This window comes from Hemitrygon akajei, chromosome 1 (genome assembly GCF_048418815.1).
Source record: "Hemitrygon akajei chromosome 1, sHemAka1.3, whole genome shotgun sequence".
Taxonomy (NCBI): domain Eukaryota; kingdom Metazoa; phylum Chordata; class Chondrichthyes; order Myliobatiformes; family Dasyatidae; genus Hemitrygon; species Hemitrygon akajei.
The window spans coordinates 9,504,278-9,530,524 of NC_133124.1; the positions used below are offsets into that span (position 1 = coordinate 9,504,278).

Here is a 26,247-nt window from a genome sequence, read left to right on the forward strand (position 1 = left end):
TAATGCCACTCCACAGGTCCAGAGTCACAACGAGAACGTGATCGTTGACAAGACACCTGCCAAACCTGATGCCATTCCACTAGTCCAGAGGTGCTATCCAGGAAGAAACAGAGTGGCACCCAAAAGGCTGAACCTTGAGAACTGTAAAGTTAGATATGGACTGTTATTGTGAAAGCATGTGCATTCGGAATATGGGTTTATGAAAGGGAGATTGAATATTTTATACATATACAGTTTTATGTTGCATTAGTCTAAAGGGGGGAAGTGTAATGTATGGATCTATTTCTTTTAGAGTAGTGACTCCCCTTAGCACTACATGTGGATTGGTGTCTACACAAGCGCTGTTGTCTAGACATGCACATTGTTCTCTCTCTCTCTCTCACTGCAGTGTGAATACACCAGTTAAAGCCATCTCCCATGAGTGTGCTTTTATTTAATCGAGATGTAACTGTGCACAGACACACCAGGTGTCCCCTGCACTATTGGAAAATCCTCTCCAAGTGCACTCTGTTTAGGCTTTTCAGTATTCGATAGTGTTCATTAAGATCCCGTTCCCCCTATTCTTCTAAACTCCAGTGAGAACAGGCCCAGAGCCATCAAACACTCATCATATGTTAACCCTTTCCTTCCTGGGATCATTGTCATGAACTTCTTCGTGACCCTCTCTAATGTCAGCACATATTTTCTCAGATAAGAGACCCAAAACTGCCAGATACTAGTTATTCTAGTTATTAGAATCCACCAGGTGTTTTACAATGACTGGTCATTAAAACATCATATCAAAAGAAATGGGGTAAGTCTTTGACCAAGCATCATAGGAAAGGGAATGGGGTAAAGACCAAGAAATAGGATTAAATTAGTCTGCTGCAGCTGAAGTGCCAAGATAGGTATTTAGTTCATTCATTATGTGCCATGGGTGATCATGACCATGACCATGATTGTTCTAGGCAAATTTTTTGACAAAAGTGGTTTCCCATTGCCTTCTTCTGAGCAGTGTCTTTACAAGTTGGGTGACCCCAGTCATTATCAATACTCTTCTGAGATTGTCTGCCTGGTATCAGTGGTTATATAACCAGGACTTGTGATATGCACCGGCTGCGTATGTGACCATCTACTCATGACTTCATGTGACCCTGATCGGGGGGCTGAGCAGGTGCTACACCTTGCCAAACGGTGATCTACAGGCTAGTGGAGGGAAGAAGCGTCTTACACCTCCTTTGGTAGAGACGTATCTCCACCCCACCACACAAAGGTACTTAGTGAGTAGGGTACAAGACCATAAGACATAGGAGCAGAATTAGGCCATCTGGCCCATCGAGTCTGCTCTGCCATTCAATCATGGCTGATCCTTTTTTTTTCTCCTCCTCAACCCCAGTTTCTGACCTTCTCCCCATAATCTTTGATGCCATGTCCAATCAAGAACCTATCAATCTCTGCCTTAAATACTCCCAATGACCTGGCCTCCTGGCACGTGGCAACAAATTCCACAAATTCATCACCCTTCAACTAAAGAAATTTCTCCGCATCTCTGTTTTGAAAGGGTGCCTTTCTATTCTGAGGCTGTGCCCTCTTGTCCTAGACTCTCCCCCCATGGGAAACATCCTTTCCACATCTACTCTGTCTAGACCTTTCAACATTTAAAAGGTTTCAATGAGATCCCCCTCATCCTTCTGAAATCCAGCGAGTACAGACCCAGAGCCATCAAACGTTCCTTGTATGATAACCCTTTTGTTCCATAAAAGGCTTCCTACAGTGCTCTGAGGTTATAATTCTAAGTAAGTGGGATTAATCTAAGGCCAAGTTGGAAGGAAAAAAAATCAGCAGAATCTCAATAAAGTCCACCACTCGTGATTTTGAGTGAAGATCATTGGAGGTAGCTTCTTCCATTATTTCTTTCAGGTTTCCACTACAATCACGCTGGATAAAAAAAGATAGCAGAAACCCTACTGACATGGAAATATCAAAATGAAGAGACCATTTAATCTCATGAACCTACTTCATCATGGCTAATCTGGAATTCCATCTTAGTAACCTGCCTTGGGTCCATTTCCCTTCGACCAGAGTCATGTTCCTCTACAGCACAGAAATCGGCCCTATGACCCATCCAGTCCATGCTGAGCTATTAATCTTCCTAATCCCATTGACCTGCACCTGAACCCTGACACTTAATGCCACTCCCATCCATGGACCTATCCAAATGACTCTTCAATGATGTGATGTGAGGATGAGGTTATGGAGTACTTGGTGATGCAGGATAAGATAGGGCAATGTTAGCATAGGGAAAATCTTGCCTGACAAACCTGTTGGAATTCTTTGAGGAGATTACATGTAGGATAGATAAAGGGGATGCAGTGGATGTTATATATTTGGACTTTCAGAAGGCCTTTAACAAGGTGCCACACATGAGGCTGCTTACCAAGTTAAGAGCCCATGGTATTACAGGAAAGTTACTACTATGGCTGATTAGTAGGAGGCAGTGAGTGGGAATAAAAGGATCCTTTTCTGATTGGCTGCCAGTGACTAGTGGTGTTCCACGAGGGTCAGTGTTGGGACCACTACTTTTTGTGCTGTATATAAATGATTTAGACGATGGAATAGATGGCTTTGTTGCCAAGTTTGCAGATGATACAACAATTAGTGGAGGGGCAGGTAGTGTTGAGGAAACAGGTAGGTTGCAGAAGGACTTAGATAGTGGCAATGAAATACAATGTTGGAAAATGCATGGTCATACACTTTGGTAGTAGAAATAAATGTGCAGACTATTTTCTAAACAGGAAGATAATCCAAAATTCTGAGCTGCAAAGAAACTTGGGAGTTCTTGTGCAGAACACCCTGAAAGTTAACTTGCAGGTAGAATCGGTGGTGAGGAAGGCAAATGTAATGATGTCATTCATTTCAAGAGGTCTAGAATACAAGAGCAGGGATGTGATGCTGAGGCTTTATAAGGCACTGGTGTGGCCTCACCTTGAGTATTGTGATCAGTTTTGGGCCCCTCATCTAAGAAAAGATGTGGTGGCATTGGAGAGGATCCAGAGGAGGTTCACAAGGATGATTCCAGGAATGAAAGGGTTATCATACAAGGAAACGTTTGATAACTCTGGGTCTGTACTCGCTGGAATTTAGAAGGATGGGGGGGTGGGGGGATCTCATTGAAACCTTTCAAATGTTGAAAGGTCTGGACAGAGTGGATGTGAAAGGATATTTCCCATGTTGGGGAAGTCTGGAACAAGGGGGCAGAGTCTCAGGATAGAGGGGTGTCCATTTGAAACAGAGATGTGGAGAAATTTCTTTAGCCAGAGTGTGATGAATTTGTAGAATTTATTACCACAGGCAGCTGTGGAGACCAGGTTGTATTTAAGACAGAGCTCATTAGGTTCTTGAATGGACACGGCATCAAAGGTTACGGGGAGAAGGCTGAAGAGTAAGGCTGAGGTGGGGAAAAAAGGATCAGCCATGATTGAATGGCAGAGCAGACTCGATGAGCCAAAAGGCCTAATTCTGCTCCTATGTCTTATGGTCTAAATGTTGAAATTGAATCTGTATCCATCACTTCTGCTCATTTCACAATTGCACCACTCTCTGAGTGAAGAAGCTCCCCCTCATGTTTCCCTTAAATATTTCACCTTTCATCCTTAACCTATGACCTCTAGTTCTAGTCTCACCAGCCAATTGGTCTAATTCTTACATTGTCCCAATTGTAATATCTTCAGCTGGTAAAGTGACTATACAGTAACATTAAACAATTAGGCCTACACAGGAATATCTGTGTAAATCTCCAGAAGCCACAACACTAAACACCACTAGAATAGTCCAAAAGTTCCTAGCAGTTGAGAAATGAGTGTGTTCGGCTCTGCCCACACCTCAGGTTTTACCGGTTTGAGCTGAGAAAAAATAAAAATATTAATAAATAAGCAATAAATATTGAGAACACAAGATGAAAAGTAATTGAAAGTGAGTCCATAGGTTGTGGGAACAGTTCAGTTGTGGGGCAAGTGAAGTTATCCATACTGGTTCACCAGCCTGATGTTTGAGGGGTAATAACTGTTCCGGAACCTGGTGATGTGCTCCTGAGGCTCCTGTACCTCCTTCCTGCTTACACAGGCCCCTTACTTGTATCTGCTTACTCGTGCCAGGTGGGGCAGCCCAGTCGTAGCAGGGCACCGGGATCCAGGTCCTAGAACATGGCACTGCTCGGAGCTTGGACAATCTAAGTACCAACGCAGATAGACTGGAAGCCCGAGTGTTGGGTATGGAGGAGAGGGTCGGGCTGAGTTTGCGCGCTCTCTCGCAAATGTTCATTTCTTTCTCTGCAGCACATCTGGCTGCTGTGCTTTTCTGCCCCACTGGTGAGACCCAGGCTTGGCTTGGGCCTACTCCGGCAGTTCTGCGAGAGGATCTGGGACTCATACTGGTTCGGGATGCTTCTATTGTTTGCACAAATGTGTCTTTTTTTTCTTTCTCTACGCACTGGTTTTTGGTCTATTGTCTAAATGGGTTATTCGAGTTTCTTGCTTCATGGCTGCCTGTAAGCAGGCAAATTTGAAGATGTATAATTTATACATCCTTTGATCATAAATACTTTGAACCTTTGTATCTTACCGATACTGCATCAAAATATGTGGATCCTAGATCGGCCTGTACAGCCACTAGAGGACCCATCAATAGACATCCCTTTAGGAGAACATCGTGCTGTACTCAAGTGAGCGCACCAATCCTAACTCTTGTGAAAAGCTTCCTACAATCTAACTCCTCAAAATTTTATATACCTCAATCATCTTCCATTTTACACCTTCCAGTCCACAGGCACAAAAATAGATAAAACCTCTTCAGTCTCCTCCCAGCCAACATGGAGTGAAGGAGGGTGAGAGGTGACTTGTACAAGATAATAAACAGCATAGATCGAATGGACAGCTGGAGATTTTTTCCTACTCCCACCATGTCCTGCTTTTGCTGAAACTTTTCTTTTACACTTTTGTTACCTTGAAAATCCAGCTGTCTCCTCATTTTAACTTCTCCTTGTACTTTAATCTCTAACATATTCTTATATAATATTTTAGTCTTTATAACTATTTAATGATGTTTTTTGTTGCATGTCTCACCAGCACTCTACAGGGGTGTCAAACTCATTTTAGGTCACGGGCCGGATTGAGCAAAATGCAGCTTCATGTGGGCCGGATCAGTCGGACGCGTGCGAACGCAGCTTTCGTTGCCTCCGTTTTTTCAGCCTGCTCTCATGTGTCTCAGTCTCTGCTATAACTACAAAGTGTTTCACTTTACAAATTCTGTTTCTTATGAAGAAGACTGCCGAGCAAGACTGCTGAATAAACACTAAAAACCCTGAAACCTGGTACCTGAATAAACTCAGCATTAGCCATATCATACGCCATAGGCGCTTCGATTACTGGGGCCAGCTTTAATAGTAATTAGATATTATCTCGCGGGCCAAAGATAATTCCACCGCGGGCCGGATTTGGCCCGCGGGCCTTGAGTTTGACATATATGCTCTAGAAGAAATTCATAATACATGGAAATGTACAGTGTCGTGCAAAAGTCTTAGATGCATACAGTACCCATAAAAGTATTCACCCCCCCCCCAGAAGTTTTCATGTTTTATTTGTTTACAACATTGAATCACAGTGGATTTAATTTGGGTTTTTTTTACACGAATCAATAGAAAAAGACTTGTATCAAAGTGAAACCAGATCTCTACAAAGTGATCTAAATTAATTACACATTTTAAACACAAAATGATTGATTGCATAAGTATTCACCCCCTTTAATATGACTGGTGCATATCCAAATCCAAATCATCACTGGTGCAGCCAATTGGTTTCAGGAGTCACATAATTAGTTAAATGGAGATCACCTGTGTGCAGTCATGGTGTTGCAATTGATTGTAGTAAAAATACACCTCTGTCCGGAAGCTCCGACTGCCGGTGAGTCAGTATCCTGGCAAAAACTACACCACGAAGACAAAAGAACACTCCAAGCAATGCCATGGAAAGGTTATTGAAAAGCAAAACTCAGGAGATGGATACAAGAAAAGTTCCAAATCACTGGATATCCCTTGGAGTACAGTTGTCAATCATCAAGAAATGGGAAGAATATGGCACAGCTGTGAATCTGCCTAGAGCAGGCCACCCTCAAAATCTGAGTGACCATGCAAGAAGCAGACTAGTGAGGGAGGCCATCAAGAGACCTGTGACAACTTTGGAGAAATTACAAGCTTCAGTGGGGAGATGGGAGAGACTGCACATACAACTGTTGTCCAGGTACTTCACCAGTCACAGCTTTATGGGAGAGTGATAAAGAGAAAGCCACTCTTGGGGGGTGGGGGAACGCCCATGAAATCTTGACTAGAGTTTGCCAGAGGGTATGTGGGAGACTCTGAAGTCAGCTGGAAGAAGGTTCTATCATTTGATTAAAACAAAATTGAGCTTTTTAGCCATCAGACTAAGTGCTATGTTTGACATAAGCTAAACACTGAATATCATCAAAAACACACCATCCCTACCGTGAAGCACGGTGGTGGCTGCATCATGCTGTGGGGATGCTTCACTGTAGCAGGCCCTGGAAGGCTTGTGAAGGTAGAGGGCAAAGTAAATGCAACAAAATACAGGGAAATCTTGGAGGGGAACGTGATGCAGTCTGCAAGAGAACTGTGACTTGGGAGAAGATTTGTTTTCCAGCAAGGCAATGACCCCAAACATAAAGCCAAAACTACACAAGAATGGCTTAAAAACAACAAAGCTAATGTCCTGGAGTGGCCAAGTCAGAGTCCAGACTCAATCCAATTGAAAATTTGTGGCTGGACTTGAAAAGGGCTGTTCACTAATGATTTCCATGCAATCTGACAGAGCTTGAGCAATTTTGTAAAGACGAATGAGGAAAAATTGCAATGTCCAGATGTGTAAAGCTGATAGAGACCTATCCACACAGACTCAAGGCTGTGATTGCTGCCAAATACTGACTTGAAGGGAGCAAATACTTGTGCAATCAATTATTTTGTGTTTAATAATTGTAATACACTTAGACCAATTTGTAGAAATTTGTTTTCACTTTGATACAAAAATCCACTATGATTCAATGTTGTAAAACTATAAAACATGAAATATTCCAATGGGGGTAAATATTGTTTATAGACACTGTGTGTATATATAGCTCAGGTTCCCAAGAATTTTGCACAGTACTGTATTTGTCAATGTGGAGTGGAGAACAAGTTTGTAGACTTGGCAGGAGCAAAGGATGTCGGGAATGGTGAGGGTGGAGTGCCGGAAGAGGGGTATGGGACAGGTGGCAGAGGAGAAGTGCCAAGGGTGGGGGTAGCATGGGCCATGATTCCCCTCTCCCTGCCCCCTTCCCACTCTCAGTCCATAATAAAGACCTATATCAGAATCAGGTTTATCATCAGCCGTGTGTCATGAAATTTATTTTTTTCTCTCTGTAGCAGCAGTTTAGTGTAACACATAACATTTCTACAGTACTGAGCAAAAGTCTTGGGCACCCTAATTACATGTATGGGCCTAGTAATTTTGCACAGTACTGTATTTGGCAAATAAAGTTGATCTTTAATCATACCCTGCTAAATAAATCTCATGTAAACTTCTGGTACGAATATCCTGAATTAGACCTTAAGACTACAACATACAGGAGCAGAATCAGGCCATTTGACCCATCAAGTCTGCTCCACCATTCCATCATGGCAGTTTTATTTTCCCTCAACCCCATTCTCCTGCCTTCTCAACGTAACCTTTGATGCCCTTTCTAATCATGAAGCTATCAACATATTTAAAAATACCCAATGACTTGGCCTCCATACCTCTCTCTGGCTAAAGAAATTCCTCCTCATCTCTGTTCTAAAGTGATTTCCTTCTATTCTGAGGCTGGCCCTCTGGTCTTAGACTCCCCCACTAAAGGAATGTCCTTTTCACATCCTCTCAAGATTTTTCAATATTTGATAGGTTTCAATTAAATCTCCCCTCATTCTTCTAAACTCCAGAGAGTACAGGCCAGAGCCACCGAATGCACTTTATAAATTAACCCTTTCATCACCAGGATAATTTTCATGAACCACCTTTGAACCCTCTCCAATGCCAGCACTTCCTTTCTTGGATAAGGGGCCCAAAACTGCTCACAATACACCAAGTGCGGTCTGACCAATGCTTTATAAAGCCCCAGCATTACACCACTGCTTTTATATTCAAAAACCTGTAGCAAGCCTTCATGAATTTTCTATGAACAACAGAAGATGTTCTTAAAACTGGGAGCATTTTAGCAAGTGCACAGATCTAAGCACAGTTATACACACACAAGCTTTAAAATTCTGGCAGTCAAAATCTGTGGAGGGAACACTGATTGTTTGAATGTTCACCTTATAAGGACGAGTTAGCCAGCTTGTTCTTTTTCAGCAGCTGCCATGGGGTTTCTCTCTCCATGCTCCCGTCTAAATGATGTTGTAAAGCTGTGTTTTATATTTCTTCCAGCCTGAATTTGTAGCAAGTTTTTAGCTTTTTATTCTTCCCCATTGCAGCCTGTTTTTCTCAGTCTTTCTCTTTATACTTACAGTCGCAGAGCACAGTAGCACAGAAACAGGCCCTTCGGCCCATCTAGTCCATGCCAAACTATTGCTCTGCTTCGTCCCGTCGACCTGTACCTGGAAAATATCCCTCCATACCCCTCCCATCCATGCACTTATCCAAGTTTCTCTTAAACCCACATCCACCACTTCTGTGACAGCTCGTTCTACACTCTCACCACCTTCTGAGTGAGAAAATTCCCTCTCATGTTCCCCAGAGCATTTCAACTATCACCCTTAACCCATGACCTCTAGTTCTAGTCTTCCCCACCCTCAGTAAATCCTGCTTGTATTTACCCTATCGATACCCCTCATAATCAAGTAATTTACCAGTTTATTTAAATCGCATCAATATTTATTGTATTTTAAGTTTTGAAATCCAAAGTTTTGTATTCCATTGGTATTGTTTTTTTTTCCTAAACAGATGAAGTTACCAAGGCTACTGCTTACCCTGTCTACACCCCTCATAATTTTGTATACCTCCAGCAAATCTCCCCTCAGTCTCCTGTGTTCTAGGGAAAAAAATCCTAACCTATTAAATCTTACCCTATAACTCCGGTCCTCAAATCCCAGCAACATCCTTTTCTGCACCAAAATTTTGGGCACTCTTTCGATCTTACTGGTACCTTTCCTATAGGTATGTTGAAGTTGTGCAAGACATTGGTGAGGCCTAATTTGGACAGTTCTGGGTCACCTATCTACAAGAAAGATGTAAATAAGACACAGTCGACTGTACTTCCTAAGAAGGTTGGCGTCATTCAATGTCTGTAGTGAGATGCTGAAGATGTTCTATAGGTCAGTTGTGGAGAGCGCCCTCTTCTTTGTGGTGGCGTGTTGGGGAGGAAGCATTAAGAAGAGGGACGCCTCACGTCTTAATAAGCTGGTAAGGAAGGCGGGCTCTGTCGTGGGCAAAGTACTGGAGAGTTTAACATTGGTAGCTGAGCGAAGGGCGCTGAGTAGGCTACGGTCAATTATGGATAACTCTGAACATCTTCTACATAGCACCATCCAGAGACAGAGAAGCAGTTTCAGCGACAGGTTACTGTCGATGCAATGCTCCTCAGACAGGATGAAGAGGTCAATACTCCCCAATGCCATTAGGCTTTACAATTCTACCGCCAGGACTTAAGAACTTTTTAAAAGCTATTATTAATGCTTTTTGAGATAGTGATTTAGATGCATATCATATTTTTTTTACTGAGTTAAGTATTGTATGTAATTAGTTTTGCTACAACAAGTGTATGGGACATTGGAAAAAAGTTGAATTTCCCCATGGGGATGAATAAAGTATCTATCTATCTATCTATCTATAAGACTACAGAGAAAAAGCACAAATATGTTGCTGGGTCTGGAGGACCTCAGCTACAAGGAAAGATTGAATAGGTTAGGATTTTATTCCCTGGAACGCAGAAAATTGAGAGGAGATTTGATAGTGGTATACAAAATTATCGGAAGTATAAATAGGGTAAATGCAAGCAGGCTTTTCCCACTGAGGATGGGTGGGACTACAAGTACAGGTCATGGGGTAAGGGTGAAAGGTGAGCAGTTTAAGGGGAATATGAGTCTTCACTCAGAAGGTTGTCTGAGTGTGGAACATGTTGCCAGCAGAAGTGGTGCATGCAAGCTCGATTTTAGTGTTTAAGAGAAGTTTGGGTAGGTACATGGATGGTAGGGTTTTAGAGGGCTATGGTCCTGCTGTAGATCAATGGGAGTAGGCAGATTAAATGGTTTTGGCATGGACTAGATGGGCAAAATGGCCTGTTTCTCTGCTGTATTTTTCTATGACTCTGACTCTAAATACATAGTTGACCAGAACTTCACACAATATTCATTTGCCATTCATTCCTTCAACCAATCTCACACTCGAGACATTCAGCCACATTCATACCCGCTCTGCTCCCAGCCCAGTCACTTCAACACCTCGTACACATGATCATACAAGTCCCATTTTTCAACAAAGGGGCTTTGCTGTAATATTAATGTGTCTGGATCCTTGGGGTTCATTAAAGTGACGATAGTGTAGTACTGTCACTGCGCATGTAATAATTCACCTCTAATGAACCTAAAGTTCCAGAAGCTTTGAGGCAGTGAAAAAGAAGGCATCATTCATTAAAGACCCCCATCACCCACAACATGCTCTCTTCTCATTGCTGCCATCAGGGAAGAGGTACAGGAGCCCAAAGGCACACACTCTGTGTTTTTGGAACAGCTTCTTCTCATCGCCATCAGATTTCAAAGTTCACAGTACATTTATTATCGAAGCATGTCTGCAGTATTCAACTCTGAAATTCGGCTTCCTCACAGACAGCCATGAAACAAAACCAAACCATGGAACCAACCCATTCAAAGAAAACCGTCAAACATCAAACCCCCATCCTCCCCCTCACACACAAAAACGTTGTGCAAACAGCAACAAAAAAAAACTGAAAGGCGTATTTCAGTGCAGTCCAGCTCAGTGTTCATTGTCTGCAGGCTGTCCCAATTCAAAAACCACCAATGGACAATGAACCCACGTACACTACCTCACTACTTCTGATTTCTGTTTTTTATGAGAGGCATTGATCGTGTGGATAGCCAGAGCTTTTTCCCAGGGCCGAAATGGCTAACACGAGGGGACGTAGTTTTAAGGTGCTTGGAAGTAGGTAAAGGGGAGATGTCAGGGGTAAGTTTTTCACACACAGAGTGGTGGGTGCGTGGAATGCACTGCGAGCGACGGTGGTGGAAGCGGATACAATAGGGTCTTTTAAGAGCCTCTTAGATATGTACATTGAGCTTAGGAAAATAGAGTGCTATGCAGTAGGGAAATTCTAGGCAGTTTCTAGAGTAGGTTACATGGTCGGCAAAGCATTGTGGGCTGACGGGGCTGTAAGATGCGGCAGATTTCTTGTGTTTCTATGTTTTTCTCTCTTTTTGCACTACCTATTTAATTTATTTTTTATACATACCTTTAATGTAATTTACAGTTTTTATTATGTATTGCAATATACTGCTGCCGCATAACAACAAATTTAACAATGCATGCCAGTGATATTAAACCTGATCCCGATTTAAATTCTGATTCTAGAACTGAAAACACAGAACAGTACAGTGTAGAGACAGGCCATTCAGCCCACAATGTTGTGGCGAGCCAGCTAAAGGCAAATCAAAACCCAAATGCTAATCCCTCCTACCTACGCCATGTCCGTATCCCTCACATCGATGTGCCTATACAAACGCCTTTTAAAAGCCTCTAATGTATTTGCCTCTACCACAACTAGACAGTGCATTCCATGCATCTACCACTCTCTGAGTAAAAAACTTACCCTTGCATCTCCCTTGAACCTACGCCCCTCTCAACTTCAATGCATGCTCTTTGGTATTAGTCGTTTCAACCCCGTGAGATAGATGCTCTGCCCACTCTATCCATGCCTCTCATCATCTTATAAAGCTCTTCCATTGGCCTCTGGCACTCCAGAGAAAAAACAACCCAAGCTTCTCCAGCCTCCAGTGATAGCACATGCCCTTTCAACCAGGCAGCATCTGGGTGAACCCCTTCTGCACCCTCTCCAAAGCATGACGTAGATTTAAGCATTGCGGACAGTTTAATCAGTTCTTGTTTACTGGAGCTCCCTTTCAAATTGTGGTAAATGAACAAAATAAATGAACCAATCAGTGAATCTGACCGAGGGCTCTAAGTGTGCTTGCAACGTTGCCTACCTCAGTACAGTGGCTGCTTTTACATGCATTTGTGTGTGTTTTGGTTGTAGGGTAACGTAGTGGGTGACAGATAACACATACTGTTCATAGTGGAAACTGTACTACGTAATTCACTAACACTGCCAGTGAGTTGCATTCAAAGGTTCATTTCATTATCAAAGTATGTATGCAGAATACAACTCTGAGATTAGTCTTCTCCAGATAGGCATGAAACACAGAAAAAACATGAAAGTTGTTGAAGGAAAAGGCATCAACACCCCTCCCGCATGGGGGAGAAAAACAGGAACAGAACTCGGAAATCTCAACCCCCACCTCACACAAAAGCTAACAGATTGTCCACCCAGATAACAGCAGCTACAACATCAGACCCCCATCCTCTAACGCACACAAAAATCTAGCAGATCGTTCACATGGAAAGCAACCAACAATAACATCAGACCCCAAATCCCCAACTCCTCCCCGCTCAAAAACTAACATATCACCAATCAGCAACAAGAAAGAAAACCCTGTCTAATTTTAAGAGAGAGTGTCTGACATAATGTCATCAATGTAAGGCGACTACTTTTTTGTTTTGTTCGTAATGGAATAAAGGGCTGCAGCTTTTGTTTAGCATGTAAAAAACTCTTGCCTGTTTTCTTCACAAAATCCTACATAATCAATGTGTGCAGCTTTGGTTTATGTGTGCCTGCGTGGAACATTTGCTCGTGCGTAGGTGGGTGTTTGTGCTTGTGCACCATTACACCATATGTTGAAATGTTCCCACTAGGAAGTCAGAGATCTTCCTTTTAGGCATCCCTAGGGATGGAGGGTGACTTTTTGCCGGAGTTTTGTGTGTCCTGAGGAGGTTCATGTGAGCACTACAGACCTTCACAGATGGGTCTCAAGTTGGCTGACTGTGCAGGTGGATGAGTCACAAACACAAGAGGTGCTGGAAATCCAGAGCAACACACACAAAATGCCAGAGGAACTCAGCAGGTCAGACAGCATCTATGGAGAGGAATCCGAATCAGGTTTAACATCACTGGTACAAGCTGTGAAATCCGTTGTTCTGCAGCAGTGGTACAATACATTATAAAAATTGAAGATTACAGAAAGAAGTACAGTATATATATTTTTTTTAAAGTTAAATAACTAGTATAGAAAGAGAAAAAAAAATAGTGAGGTAGTGTTCATGGGCTCAATGTCCATTCAGAAATCTGATGGCAGAGGCGAGGAAGATACTCCTGAATTGTTGAGTGTGTGCATTCAGGTTCCTGTACCTCCTCCTTGATGGTGGCAATGGGAAGAAGGCATGACCCAGCTCACGGAGGTCCTTAATGATGGATGTCAACTTTCTCATGCATCGCTCCTTGAAGTTGTCCTGGATTCTGGGGAGGCTGGCGCCAATAATGGAGCTGACTGAGTTCACAACTTTCTGCATCTTATTTCAAACAGAAAAGAGTATAGGGTTTCTTCCTGTGCGTGAGACACAGCCAAAAACCTGGGAAGAGTGTCAAACATGTACTCAGCACGGGCTCCTCAGTATCCTTCCGTTGCAACAATTAAAACCCAGCTCTTCTTGTCAATGGATGATATCATAAGACCATAGAGCGTAAGAATTAGGCCATTCGGCCCATTGAGTCTGTTCTGCTATTCCACCCTGGCTGATTCATTATCCCTCTCAACACCACTCTCCTGCCTTCTCCCATAACCTTCGACATCCTTACTAATCAAGAACCTATCAACCTCTACTTTAAATATACCCAATGACTTGATGTCCACAGCCAGGTCTGTAAACATAGATTCACCACCCTCTGGCTACAGATGTTCCTCCTCATCCCTGCTCTAAATGGATGTCCCTCTATTCTGATCCCGGCCTCTCTGTCACAGACTCTCCCACTGCAGGAAACATCATCACATCCACTCTATCTAGGCCTTTCAATGTTTGATAGGTTTTAATAGGATCCCCTCTTACTCTTCTAAACTCCAGCAAGTACAAGTCCAGAGCCATCAAACATGACCCCTTTCATTCCCGAGATTATTCTCATGATCCCCCCTCTGGACCTCTGTGTGAATTCACGTAGGCATCTGCATGTGTCCGTATTTATTTACATGTGTCTGTATTCCAGTGTGTTTACTCCCTGATTCACTGACACACCTTGTTTATGCACTCACTGCAGATCCTCAGACAGCGGCCGGTGAAGTCGACGGAGTGAACCTTGAAGAAATTCGTGAGTTTGCAAAAGCATTTAAAATCCGACGTCTGTCTCTTGGTCTGACACAGACACAGGTTGGACAGGCCTTAAGTGCCACTGAGGGACCAGCATACAGCCAATCTGCCATCTGCAGGTAGCTAAGTACTTTGTGACTTTTGGAATTTGACCAGTATGCTTGGTGAGTGTGTCAAAACGTGTTTAACAGCAACTTCTTTCACTTCCATTCTGAGCGATGCGATTAATGACATCTGAAATAGGACATAAGTAGTGAAATTTAAAACAGAGTTTTTAAATAAATAAATATTTGGTATCTGTCTTATCAATTTTATATTTCAAATTATCAAATAAATATTTGATGAATAAATTCATCGATTTTATTTTTTTATTTTATTTATTTGGAGATAGAATGCAGAATAGGTCCTTCTGGCCCTTCGAGTCACGCCACCCAGCAACCCACCAATTTAACTCTAGCCTAATCACAGGACAATTAGAGGACCTGAGTTACAGGGCAAGGTTGGATGGGTTAAGACTTCATTCTGTGGAGTGCAGGAGATTGAAGGGAGGTTTGATATAGATATACAAAATTCTGAGGGCTATAGATCTTAGAGGTATACAACATGATGAGAGGTGTAATTATGTGAGTGCATGCAGGCTTTTCCCCCTCAAGTTGGGTGAGGCTAGAACTAGAGGCCATACTGTTGGTTCAGGGTGAACGTGAAATATTCAAGTGGATCCTAACAGGGATCTTCCTCACTCAGAGGGTGGTGAGAGGGTGGAACAAGCTGCCAGCGCAACTGGTAGATGTAGGTTCAGTTGTAACATTTAAGGGAAGTTTGGATGAGGGGGATATGGAGGGCTATTATCCAGGTGCAGGTAGATAGGATTGGGCAGAAGATCAGGTTGGCATGGACTAGATGGGCCAAAGGGCCTGTTACCATTCTGTAGTACTGCATGATTCCACAAACCTGAGAGAAGCAATGGTCTAGAAATCGGATCATGAACAGGAATGGTTAACTTCGTCCACTGGCCTTGTTAGTACAGTCTTGTATGCTCTGGCTAATACTCCAAGTCCGATAGGTAACATCTGTTATATATGTAATATGCTGGGGTAGTATGTAAGATTGGTAGCAGGAAACACTGAGGTGAAGAGAGTCGATGGTGGCCAGCAGTAGCCTGCATTTTGAATATGGAAGTCATGGGGACCACAATTCCTGGCTTTACAGAACAGAAAATTACTTTGAACTTGCAGCCCAGAAACAAATCAAAGTTCGAAGTATATTCATCTGATCATCTACATAATCCCATGGATCACAGACTGGTATCAAAGTTCAAAGTGAATTTTATTATCATATGTATGTCACCATATACAACCCTGAGATTTGTTTTCCTGCGGTCATTCATAATAGAAAATACAATCAATGAAAAACAACACACAAAGACTGACAAACAACCAATGTGTAAATGATCATCTGTGCAGGTACAAAACAAATAGTGATAGTAAATAAGTAAATAAATGATACTGGGAACTGAGTCCTTCAAAGTGAGTCTGTGGGCTGTGGAATCAATTCAGAGTTGAGGTGATTGAAGTTGTCTATGCCAGTCAGGAGTCTGATAGCTGAAGGGTAACAACTATTCCTGAACCTGGTGCTGTAGGTCCTTGAGCTCCTGTACTTCCCACCCAATAGCAGCAAAAAATGTCAGCTTGTCACTGCTGGTCTTTTCTACAACACACTTTTTTCCCTCTTTTTCTCATTCAGCCAGCCTAATTATCTTTTCCTTTCTAACTTGTAATTAGGTAGCGTCCCATTAAATGGAACCAAATCCATGCTGTCCACTTTCGGTAGTGTTTCAGGTGGTGAGTTCCATATTCTAATCTCCCTCAAGGTAAATCGAACACTGCAGCACAGTACAGGCCATTGATGTTGTGTCAAGCTTTTAACTTGCTCCAAGCTCAACTTGACGCATCCCACATAGCCCTCCATTTTTCTATCATCTATGTGCCCATCTAAGAGACCTATGTCCCTGATGTACCTTCCGGTAAGATGGCTCCATTAAGTGGCTAATGTTTGGGTGCAGTTCCATTGGGAATCATCAGATATCCCCATTTAGGACTACTGCAGCTGATATCCACAGTCACACCCATGGGTACTTCAGTAAGCAGTATCAAGACATTTAAAAAATTTATCGATATTCATAATTGACAAACCCTGGATTCAGGGCATGTGTGCAGTTCCCCTTTAAGAACACAGAAATGGGGATGCCACATCAGTCTACAGGTACAGTTGAAATGCAGAGGCCTCATAATTTCACTCCCGACTATCCTGCTGGCAAATGTACAGTCTCTGGAAAATAAAATTGAAGATTTCAGAGCAAGATATAGGCATCCGTTAGTCTCGAGAGACCATGGATTTGCGCTTCGGAAAGTTTCCATTGCGCAGGCCTGGGCAGGGTTCTATGGGAGACCGGCAGTTGCCCATGATTCAAGTCTTCCCTCTCCACGCCACCAATGTTGTCCAAGGAAAGGTCACTAGGGCCTATACAGCTTGACATCAGTGTCGTCGCAGAGCAATGTGTGGTTAGGTGCCTTGCTCAAGGACACAACACGCTGCCTTAGCTGAGGCTCGAACTAGTGACCTTCAGATCACTAGACCAATGCCTTAACCACCTGGCCATGTGCCAACACAAGCAAGAATGTTGTACTAAATGGATATCAGAGACTGCTGTAGACTCTACAGAAATGTGGCTCAGACTTGCAATTTTGAATGCAACGCTGAAACTCAGTGGCTTCACTATTCGCTGCAAGGACAGGATAGCTCAATCTTTTAAAGGCAGAGGAGGTGGAGTATGCTTTATGATTAACTCATCATGGTGCATAAACGTGACGGTTTATGCACATTTATGTCCTGCTCACCTGACCTGAAACTTCTAACAGTCAAATGCCATCCATTTTATCTGCTGAAGGAGTTTTCTGCCATCATCCTGTTAGCAGTGTACATTCCACCTCTGGCCAGGGTCAGGCAGGCACTGGAGCAGCTGAGCAACGTAACCAGTAGGCACAAAACTGAGCACCCCGATGCCTTCCCTATTATTGTGTGAGATTTCAACCAGGCCAGCTTGAAGAAATCTCTGAACCACTACCAGCAGCATATCACTTGTGGAACCAGAAGAGCAAACACACTTGACCACTGTTACACCATCATCAAGAACACTTACCGTGCCATCCCGCGCTCTCACTTTGGAAAGTTGAATCACCTGGCTATACTTCTACTTCCAGTGCATAGGCAAAGACCAAAGACCACAACATCAAGTGTGAGGACCAAGAAGGAATGCTCAAAGGAGGTGGAGGAGTGCTTACAGGTTTGCTTTGAGTCGGTGGACTGGACTGGAGTTTGAATGAGTAAGTCACAGTTGTCACTGACTTCATTAAGACCTATGTGGATGTGTGCATGCCTTCGAGAACATACCCAAACCAAAAGCCATGGATGAACCAAGAAATTCATTGTCTGCTGAGTGCTAGATCTGTGGCATTCAAGACCAGTGATCCAGAACCATACAAGAAATCCAGGTATAACCTACAGAAGGCTACTTTAAGGGCAAAAACCAATTCCGATTGAGGTTTGACAGAATCGGATGCATATCAACCCTGGCAGGGTTTGCAGGCCATTACTTCCTGCAAAGCAAAACCAAACATCATGAATGGCTGTGATGTTTCATTCCCAGATGAACTCAGTGTCAATAAAGGTACACCTGTGTGAATCCCTGCAGCATCTGGTGACCCTGCCTCAGAGGCCAATGACAGAACATCTTTCAAGAGGGTGTCATGCCCAGATGGTATACCTGGCAGGGCTCTGAAAAAGCTGTGCCAACTAACTGCTGAGAGTGTTCAGAAACTTCTTCAATCTCTCAGTGCTGCAGTCAGTTTCCCACCTGCTTCAAAAGGGCAACAATCATACCAGTGCCCAAGAAGAGCAGAGTGAGCTGCCTCAACAAATTATTACCCAGTGGCTCTCACATCTACTGTGATGAAGTGCTTGACAAGTTGTTCATGGCCAGAATCAACTCCTGCCTAAGCAGGAACCTGGACGCGCTGCGATTTGCCTATTGCCACAATAAGCCCACAGCAGATGCAGTCTCATTGGATCTACACTTGGATCATCTGGACAATAGTAACACCTATGTCAGGCTGTTGTTTATTGACTGCATCTCAGCATTCAACACAATCCCACCCTCAGTTCTAATCAACAAGCTCCAAAATCTGGGCCTCTGGACTTCCCTCTGCCTCAGGATCCTTGACTTCCTCACTGGGAGACCACAGTCTATGTGGATCAGAAATACCATCTCCTGCTCGCTGGCAATCAGTACTGAAGCACCTCAAGGGCACATACTTAGCACACTACTCCATTCTTCCTACACCCACGAGTGGGTGGCTAAGCTCAGCTCAATCAGCATCTATAAATTAGCAGATGACTTGACTATTGTTGACAGAATTTCAGATGATGATGAGGAGGTGTACAGCAGCAAGATAGATCAACTGGTTGATGGTGCTGCAGCAAAATCCTTGCACTCAACATCAGTAAGATGTGGGCTTCAGGGGTGGATCAGTAAGTTTGTGGCTTTCAGGAAAGGAAAGTCAAGGGAACACACACCAATCCTTATCGAGGGATCAGAAGTGGAAAGGGTGAGCAAGTTCTTGGTGTCAGCATCTCTGAGGATCTATCCTGGGCCCAACATATTGATACAGTTACAAAGAAGGCATAACACAGGCTTTAATTCCTTAGGAGTATCAGGAGAATTGTTATGTCACCAAAGACACTTGCAAAATTTCCACAGATGTACTGTGGAGAGCACCCTAACTAGTTGTATCACTGTCTGATATGGAGGGGCCACTGGGAAAAAGTTGCAGAAAGTTGTAAATTCAGTAAACAACATTATGGTCAGTAGCTTTCCTGCATTCGGGACACCTTCAAAAGGCAATGCCTTTAAAAGAAGGCATCCATTATTAAGGACCCCCATCACCCAGGACATGCCCTCTTCTCATTACTACTATCAAGGAAGAGGTACAGGAGGCAGAAGACACACACTCAATGTTTCAGGAATGAGTTTTTCCCCTCTGCTATCAGATTTCTGAATAGGCATTGAACCCATGAGCACTACCTCAGTATTTCTCCCTCTCTTTTTGCTTATTTAATTTAATGTTTTTATGATCATTTATAGCATCGTAGAAAAGTACAGCACAGAAACAGACCCTTCAGCCCATCTTGTCTATGCTGAACCATTTAAACTATCTATACTTGTAATTTACAGTTTTTATTATAATGTATTGCAATGTACCGCTGCCACAAGACAACAAATATCACAACACATGCCGATGCTATTAAACCTGATTCTGGTTCTGCCTCTAACACCACCCCTGACAGAGCATACCATGCCCCCCCCCCCACCACTCCCTGTAAGAAAGTCTGACTTTATACTTTCCTCTAATCATCTAATTATGCCTCCTTATATTAGTCATGGCCACCTTGGGCAACAGTGTCTGACTGTCCACTCTATCTATATTTCTTATCATCTTGCACATCTCTACCAAGTCACCACTCATCCCCCTTCACTGCAAAGAGAAAAGTCCAAGCTCACTCAACCTTTCCCCATGAGACAAGCTCTCTGATCTTGGCAACATCCTGGTAAATCTTCTCTGCACCTTCTCTCACGCTTCCAAGTCCTTCCTATAATGAGCTGACCAGAACTTAACACAATATTCCAAGTGTGGTCAGACCAGGGTTTATAGAGCTGCAACTTTACCTCGTGTCTCCTGAACTTAATCCCCTCACTAATGAAGGCTAACACACTATATGTCTTCTTAACAACCCAATCTATTAGTGCTGCAACTTTGTGATAACTATGGATGTAGACCCCGATATCCCTCTGTCCCTTCACTCTGTTAAGAATACTACCAATAACCTTCAGTTTCGACCTCCAAAGTGAATTATTTCACACTTTTCCAGATTGAACTCCATCTACCACTTCTCAGCCTAGCTCTGCATCCTGTCAATGCCCTATTGTAGCCTAGGCAACCTTCTGCACCCCCATAAGACCACCAAACTTTCATGTGATGGTTGAACTGTTCCACACCACCAGGTTGAGAAACAGTTATTACCCCTCAACCATCAGTCTCTTGAACCAGAGTGGATAACTTCACTCACCTCATCACTGAACTGTTCCCACAACCTATAGATTCACTTTCAAGGACTCTTCCACTCACGTTCTCTGTGTATTACTTATTTATTTTTTATTATTATTATCTTTTTTTTAATTTAGTTTTTGCACAGTTCATTGTCTTTTCCATTTTGGTTGTTTCTGTCTTTGTTGTGTAAGATTTTTCATTGATTCCTCAGTGTTCCTTTGTATTTACTGTGAATGACCGTGAGAAAATGAATCTCAAGGTTATATATGGTGGCATATATGATCTTTGATAATAAATTTACATTGATTTTAACTTTGAATGTACTAACCCACCCAAGCAATTTATAAAAATCACCAAGTGCAGGGGTCCCAGAACAGGTCCCTATGGAACACCATACATCAGATTGGACCCAGCCAATCTTTGCTCACCAGAGTAGGTGTAATCTGTGCATTAACTTGTGGAGAGATTACATCAACAACCAAGACAGCCTGAGGATATGCTGGGGACAGCTAGCTCACAACTTCCCCACCCTAACCGGTACATCTTTGGAATGTGGGAGGAAATCAGAGCACCCGGAGTAAACTGACACAGTCTCAAGGAGAATGAACAAATTCTTTACAAACAGCAGTGGGAATTAAACCCCGATCTTAACAACTGGCGCTTTAAATGGTCACACTAACTGCTCCACTACCATGTTGCTCTTAAAATTCACGAGGTCCCACTAACGTTAGTAGGCTCTTTAGTATTCAGTACTAGCAACCCCTCACCTTTTCCTGGATAGATCTCTGTATATTCTAAGCATTTCTGAATCCCAACTTCAAGGTGGCTTAACTGCACAAAGACTCTACCTTGGCCATTATGTTTGTATCTCTGGTATCATTAAACATTCTTTTTTTGATCTCTGTGGAGTGCATATCTCCTCCTGATGCACAGGGATCCCTTGCAGCTTTTCATCCAGTGCAGACTGACTTAAACCAATATGAGAATTTGGTGCAGGTGTACAACACCTGTCTTCTCCTGTAATGCTCCTTCTTCAGCCCTTTATCGCCCCCTCACCTGGTCTCACCTGTCAACTCATACTCCTCCCCCTCCCCCAACCCACCTTCTAATTCTGGAATTTTCCCTCTTCCTTACCAGTCCCAATGAAGAGTCTTGACCCAAATATGCCGATAGTTTATTTGTCTCCATAGATGAAGCGTCTATAAACATTGATTTCTCTAACTTCTAGTAATTTCTCCCCCTTCTCTCTTCTTCTGTTCCCCACTCTGGCTCCCCTCTTACCTCTTCTCCTGCCTATTGACCCCTCTGGTGCCCCTGCTCCTTCCCTTTCTCTCATGGTCTATGGTGCTCTCCTAACAGATTCCGTTTTCTTCAGCCTTTCACCTTTACAGCCTGTCATCTTCCAGTGTCTCGATGAGTGCTGGAAATGATAGGCTCCAAGTGCAGAGGGAAGGCAAACTCCCATATGGGGATAGCAGCCAGGGTTTATTCACAGGAGTTCCAACAAAACATCAGTGGAAAGCGACACCACGAGACGCTCAGCAATCCCCCGATCTAACCCTAATCACAGGACAATTTACAAACACCAATTGCCCTACCAACCAGTACGTCCTTGGACTGTAAGCACCTGGAGGAAATCTACACTTTCAGTGGGGAGGACGAACAGACTCCTTACAGAGGTCGTTGGAATTGAACTCCGAGTCGTAGAACTGCACAGCCCAGAAACTGGTCCTTTGGCCCGCTTGCTTATTTATTTTCTCAAAGCTGAGGCCTTGCAATAAGTGCCTGTCAGGCCTCTGCTTAAATGGTAACAGAACACAGAAAACAAACGCGCTGGCCAATATAAACTTACCAAGATTAGACAGAAAGCGCCAGGGATGAGCATCTCTTCTTAAGACATAAATTAACATTCTGGGCACTTGTTAGGTATGAATCCCTTGAGGCACCACACAGCTATCTGGCAAGTATATGCTGGACTGGTCTTGCCATATTCGTGCGCCGTCCTATACGAGAGTATACGGGCGGGGGGAGGGGGATCTTCTTGAAGCCTGTCGAATGTTGAAAGGCCTCAACAGAGTGGATGTGGAGAGTATGTTTTCTATGATGGGGAAATCTAGAACTAGAGGGACAGCCTCAGGACAGAGTGACGTCCGTTTAAAGCGGAGATGAGGAGGAATTCCTTTAGCTAGAGGTTGATCTTACAGTAGGTGGAAAAACTGGCACAACATTGTGGGCCAAAGGGCCTGTAATATGCTGCCCTGTTCTATGTTCTATTTAGTAGATCCAGCAGCAGTTCATTGGTGCATCAACACCAATAAGGCCTCTTTTATTGCACAAACACAAGAACATAAGATGTAGGAGCAGAGTTAGGCCATTCAGCCATTGAGTCTGCTCACCATTCCATCATGGCTCATTTATTATCTCTCTCAACCCCATTCTCCTGTCTCCTCCCTGTGACCATTGACATATTTACTAATCAAGAACCTTTCAACTTCTGTTTTAAATATACCCATTGACTTGGTCTCCACAACCACCTGTGGCAATGAATTCCACAGATTCACCACCCTCTGGCTGAAGAAATCCCTCCTCATTTCTTCTCTAAATGAATGTCCCTCTATGCCCCCTGGTCTTAGACTCTCCACCATTGGAAACAGCCTCTCAACATCTACTCTAACTCAGCCTTTCAATATTCCATAGGTTTCAATGAGATCACCCCCCCCCCCCCCGCCCCCGCCAGCTCTCATTCTTCTAAACTCCAGTGAGTACAGGCCTTTAACTCTACACCGGCTTTATTCTGTTCCTTGCAATGCTGATGAGTTGTGCATTTTTCAGTCCAGCATACATGGGGCAAATACTGTAGCTGAACCACCCAAACACTTCAAACCACCCTTCAAACTACGTCTCCTGCCAGTTGTCTTCACATTCTGATCTAAAGGGCCTTGTAATTTTGGACCGTTCACTTGCTACTCCCTCTAACAGCAATAGATTGTTGATATAGTGTCCATAAGCCCTCTGGAGTTGCATTTCACTGTGGGTTCAGTTAATTGTTTTTTAAAATTGTTTATGGATTACAGCTCAGAATTCAACATCATCAAGGGAGATGGACATCGAGTCTGTAGAAGTGAGGTAAATTATCATCAACTTCATGAACCCCATACAAATTACAGGAGAGGAAGTGTTTACTGCCCTGAGGCGAATCCCCAGGGCCTGACAAGGTGTTCCCTCAGACCCTGTGGGAGGCAAGTGCAGAAATTACTGGGACCCTAGAAGTCAACCTTAGTGACGGATGAGGTACCAGAGGATTACAGGATATGAAATGTTATTCCACTGTTCAAGAAAAGCTTTAAACATAAACCAGGAAATTATAGGCCGGTGAGTCTGATGTCAGTTGTGGGAAAGCTTTTGGAAGGTATTCTAAGGGACCAGATATATAAGTACTAGGATAGACATGGACTGATTAAGGGTAGTCAGCATGGCTTGTGCGTGGTACTTCATCTAATAAATCTTGTAGAAATTCTCAAGGAAGTTACCAAGATAGTTGATGAAGGCAAGGCAGTGGATGTTGTCTACCTGGACTTTAGTAAGGCATTTGACAAGGTCCCGCAAGGGAGGTTGATCAAAAAAATTCAGTTACTCAGCATTCAAGATGAGGTAATACATTGGATTAGACATTGGCTTTGTGGGAGAAGCCAGAGAGTGGTAGTAGATGATTGCCTCTCTGACCATAAGACCATAAGACATAGGAGCAGAATGAGGCCATCTAGCCCATCAAGTCTGCTCCGCCTTTCAATCGTGGCTGATCCTTTTTTTTTCTCCTCCTCAACCCCAGTTCCCGGTCTTCTCCCCATAACCTTTGATGCCGTGTCCAATCAAGAACCTATCAATCTCTGCCTTAAATACACCCAACGACCTGGCCTCCACAGCTGCAAGTGGCAACAAATTCCACAAATTCACTACCCTTTGGTTAAAGAAATTTCTCCGCATCTCTGTTTTGAAAGGGCGTCCCTCTATCCTGAAGCTGTACCCTCTTGTCCTAGACTTCCCCACCCTGAGAAACATCCTTTCCACATCTACTCTGTGTAACCCTTTCAACATTCAAAAGGTTTCAATGAGATCCCCCCCTCATCCTTCTAAATTCCAGCAAGTACAGACCCAGAGCCATCAAACAAACGTTCCTCGTATGATAACCCTTTCATTCCTGGAATCATCCTTGTGAATCTCCTCTGGAGGCCTGTGACTAGTGGTGTGCTGCAGGGATTGGTGGTGGGTATGTTGTTGTTTGTCATCTATATCAATGATCTGGATGATAATGTGGTTAACTGGATCAGCAAATTTGTGGATGACACCAAGATTAGGGATGTAGTGGACAGCCAGGAAGGCTATCACGACTTGTAGAAGGATCTGGACCAGCTGGAAAAATGGACTGAAAAATAGCAGATGGAATTTAATGCTGTCAAGTATGAGGCGCTGCACTTTGGTAGGACCAAACAAGGTAGATCTTACAGTGATCGGTAGGGCACTGAGGATTGCAGTAGAACAAAGGGATCTGGGAATACAGGTCCATTGACAGTGGCGTCACAGGTAGGTAGGGTTGTAAAGAAAGCTTTTGGCACATTGGCCCTTCATAGATCAAAGTATTGAGTACAGATGATGGGATGTTATGTTGAAGTTGTATAAGACATTGGCGAGGCCTAATTTGAAGTATTGTGGACAGTTTTGGTCACCTACCTATAGGAAAGATGTAAATAAAGTTGAAAGTGTACAAGGAAAATTTACAAGGATGTTGCCAGGTCTAGAGGACCTGAGTTAAAAGGAAAGACTGAATAGGTTTGGGCTTCATTCCCTAGAACATGGAAAATTAAGGAGAGATTTGATAGAGGTATACAAAATTATGAGGGGTATAGATCGGGTAAATGCAAGCCGGCATTTTCCACTGAGGTTAGATAGGACTACAACCAGAGGACATGAGTTAAAGGTGAAAGGTGCGAAGTTTAAGGACAACATGAGGGGAAACTTCTTCACTCAGAGTCATGAGAGCGTGGAATGAGCTGCCAGTGTAAGTGGGGCATGCAAACTCGATTTAAGCATTGAAGAGAAGTTTGGATGGGTACATGAGGGCTATGGAGGGCTATGATCCTAGGTGCAAATTGATGAGGATAGGCAGTTTAAATTATTCGGCATAGACTAGATGGGCCAAAAGGCCTGTTACTGTGCTGTACTTTTCAATGACTCTAGCATCATCCCCTCAGTACTAAACAACAGGCTTCAAAGTATTAACTCCTTGTCTCTCCCCATCCTTGCTGCCTGACCCGCTGAGTACTGGCATTTCATCAGCTGTAGTATTTTGTCCCAATATCCAACAGCCTCATTCATCTTCACCTACAGCTGAGACAGAGTGCAGCGTCACCAAAATCCAACTTCATCTGATCCACCTAATTCTTTCTGCTTTTGATGGTCCCTAAAAGAAAACAACTCCAAGCTTTTCAACATTTTATGTTCTTGATGCACTTTCTTCAGAGTGGGAAGTGCTTTTCCTGCATTTTGAGATCCGTGTTATGGGGAATCACGGTAGGGGGCACTGAGCATGTAGTTTGAAATGGTCT

At 43.3% G+C, this 26,247-nt stretch overlaps 1 protein-coding gene across 1 annotated transcript in view; it reads left to right on the plus strand.

Annotated features, from left to right (window-relative positions):
- pou6f2 (POU class 6 homeobox 2) overlaps window positions 1–26,247 on the plus strand; it is a 655,269-nt gene that overhangs the window by 597,435 nt on the left and 31,587 nt on the right. Inside the window, exon 9 of the mRNA XM_073031620.1 lies at window positions 14,431–14,599. Coding sequence (XP_072887721.1) covers window positions 14,431–14,599 — 169 coding nt within the window. The remainder of the gene's footprint in view (window positions 1–14,430; window positions 14,600–26,247) is intronic.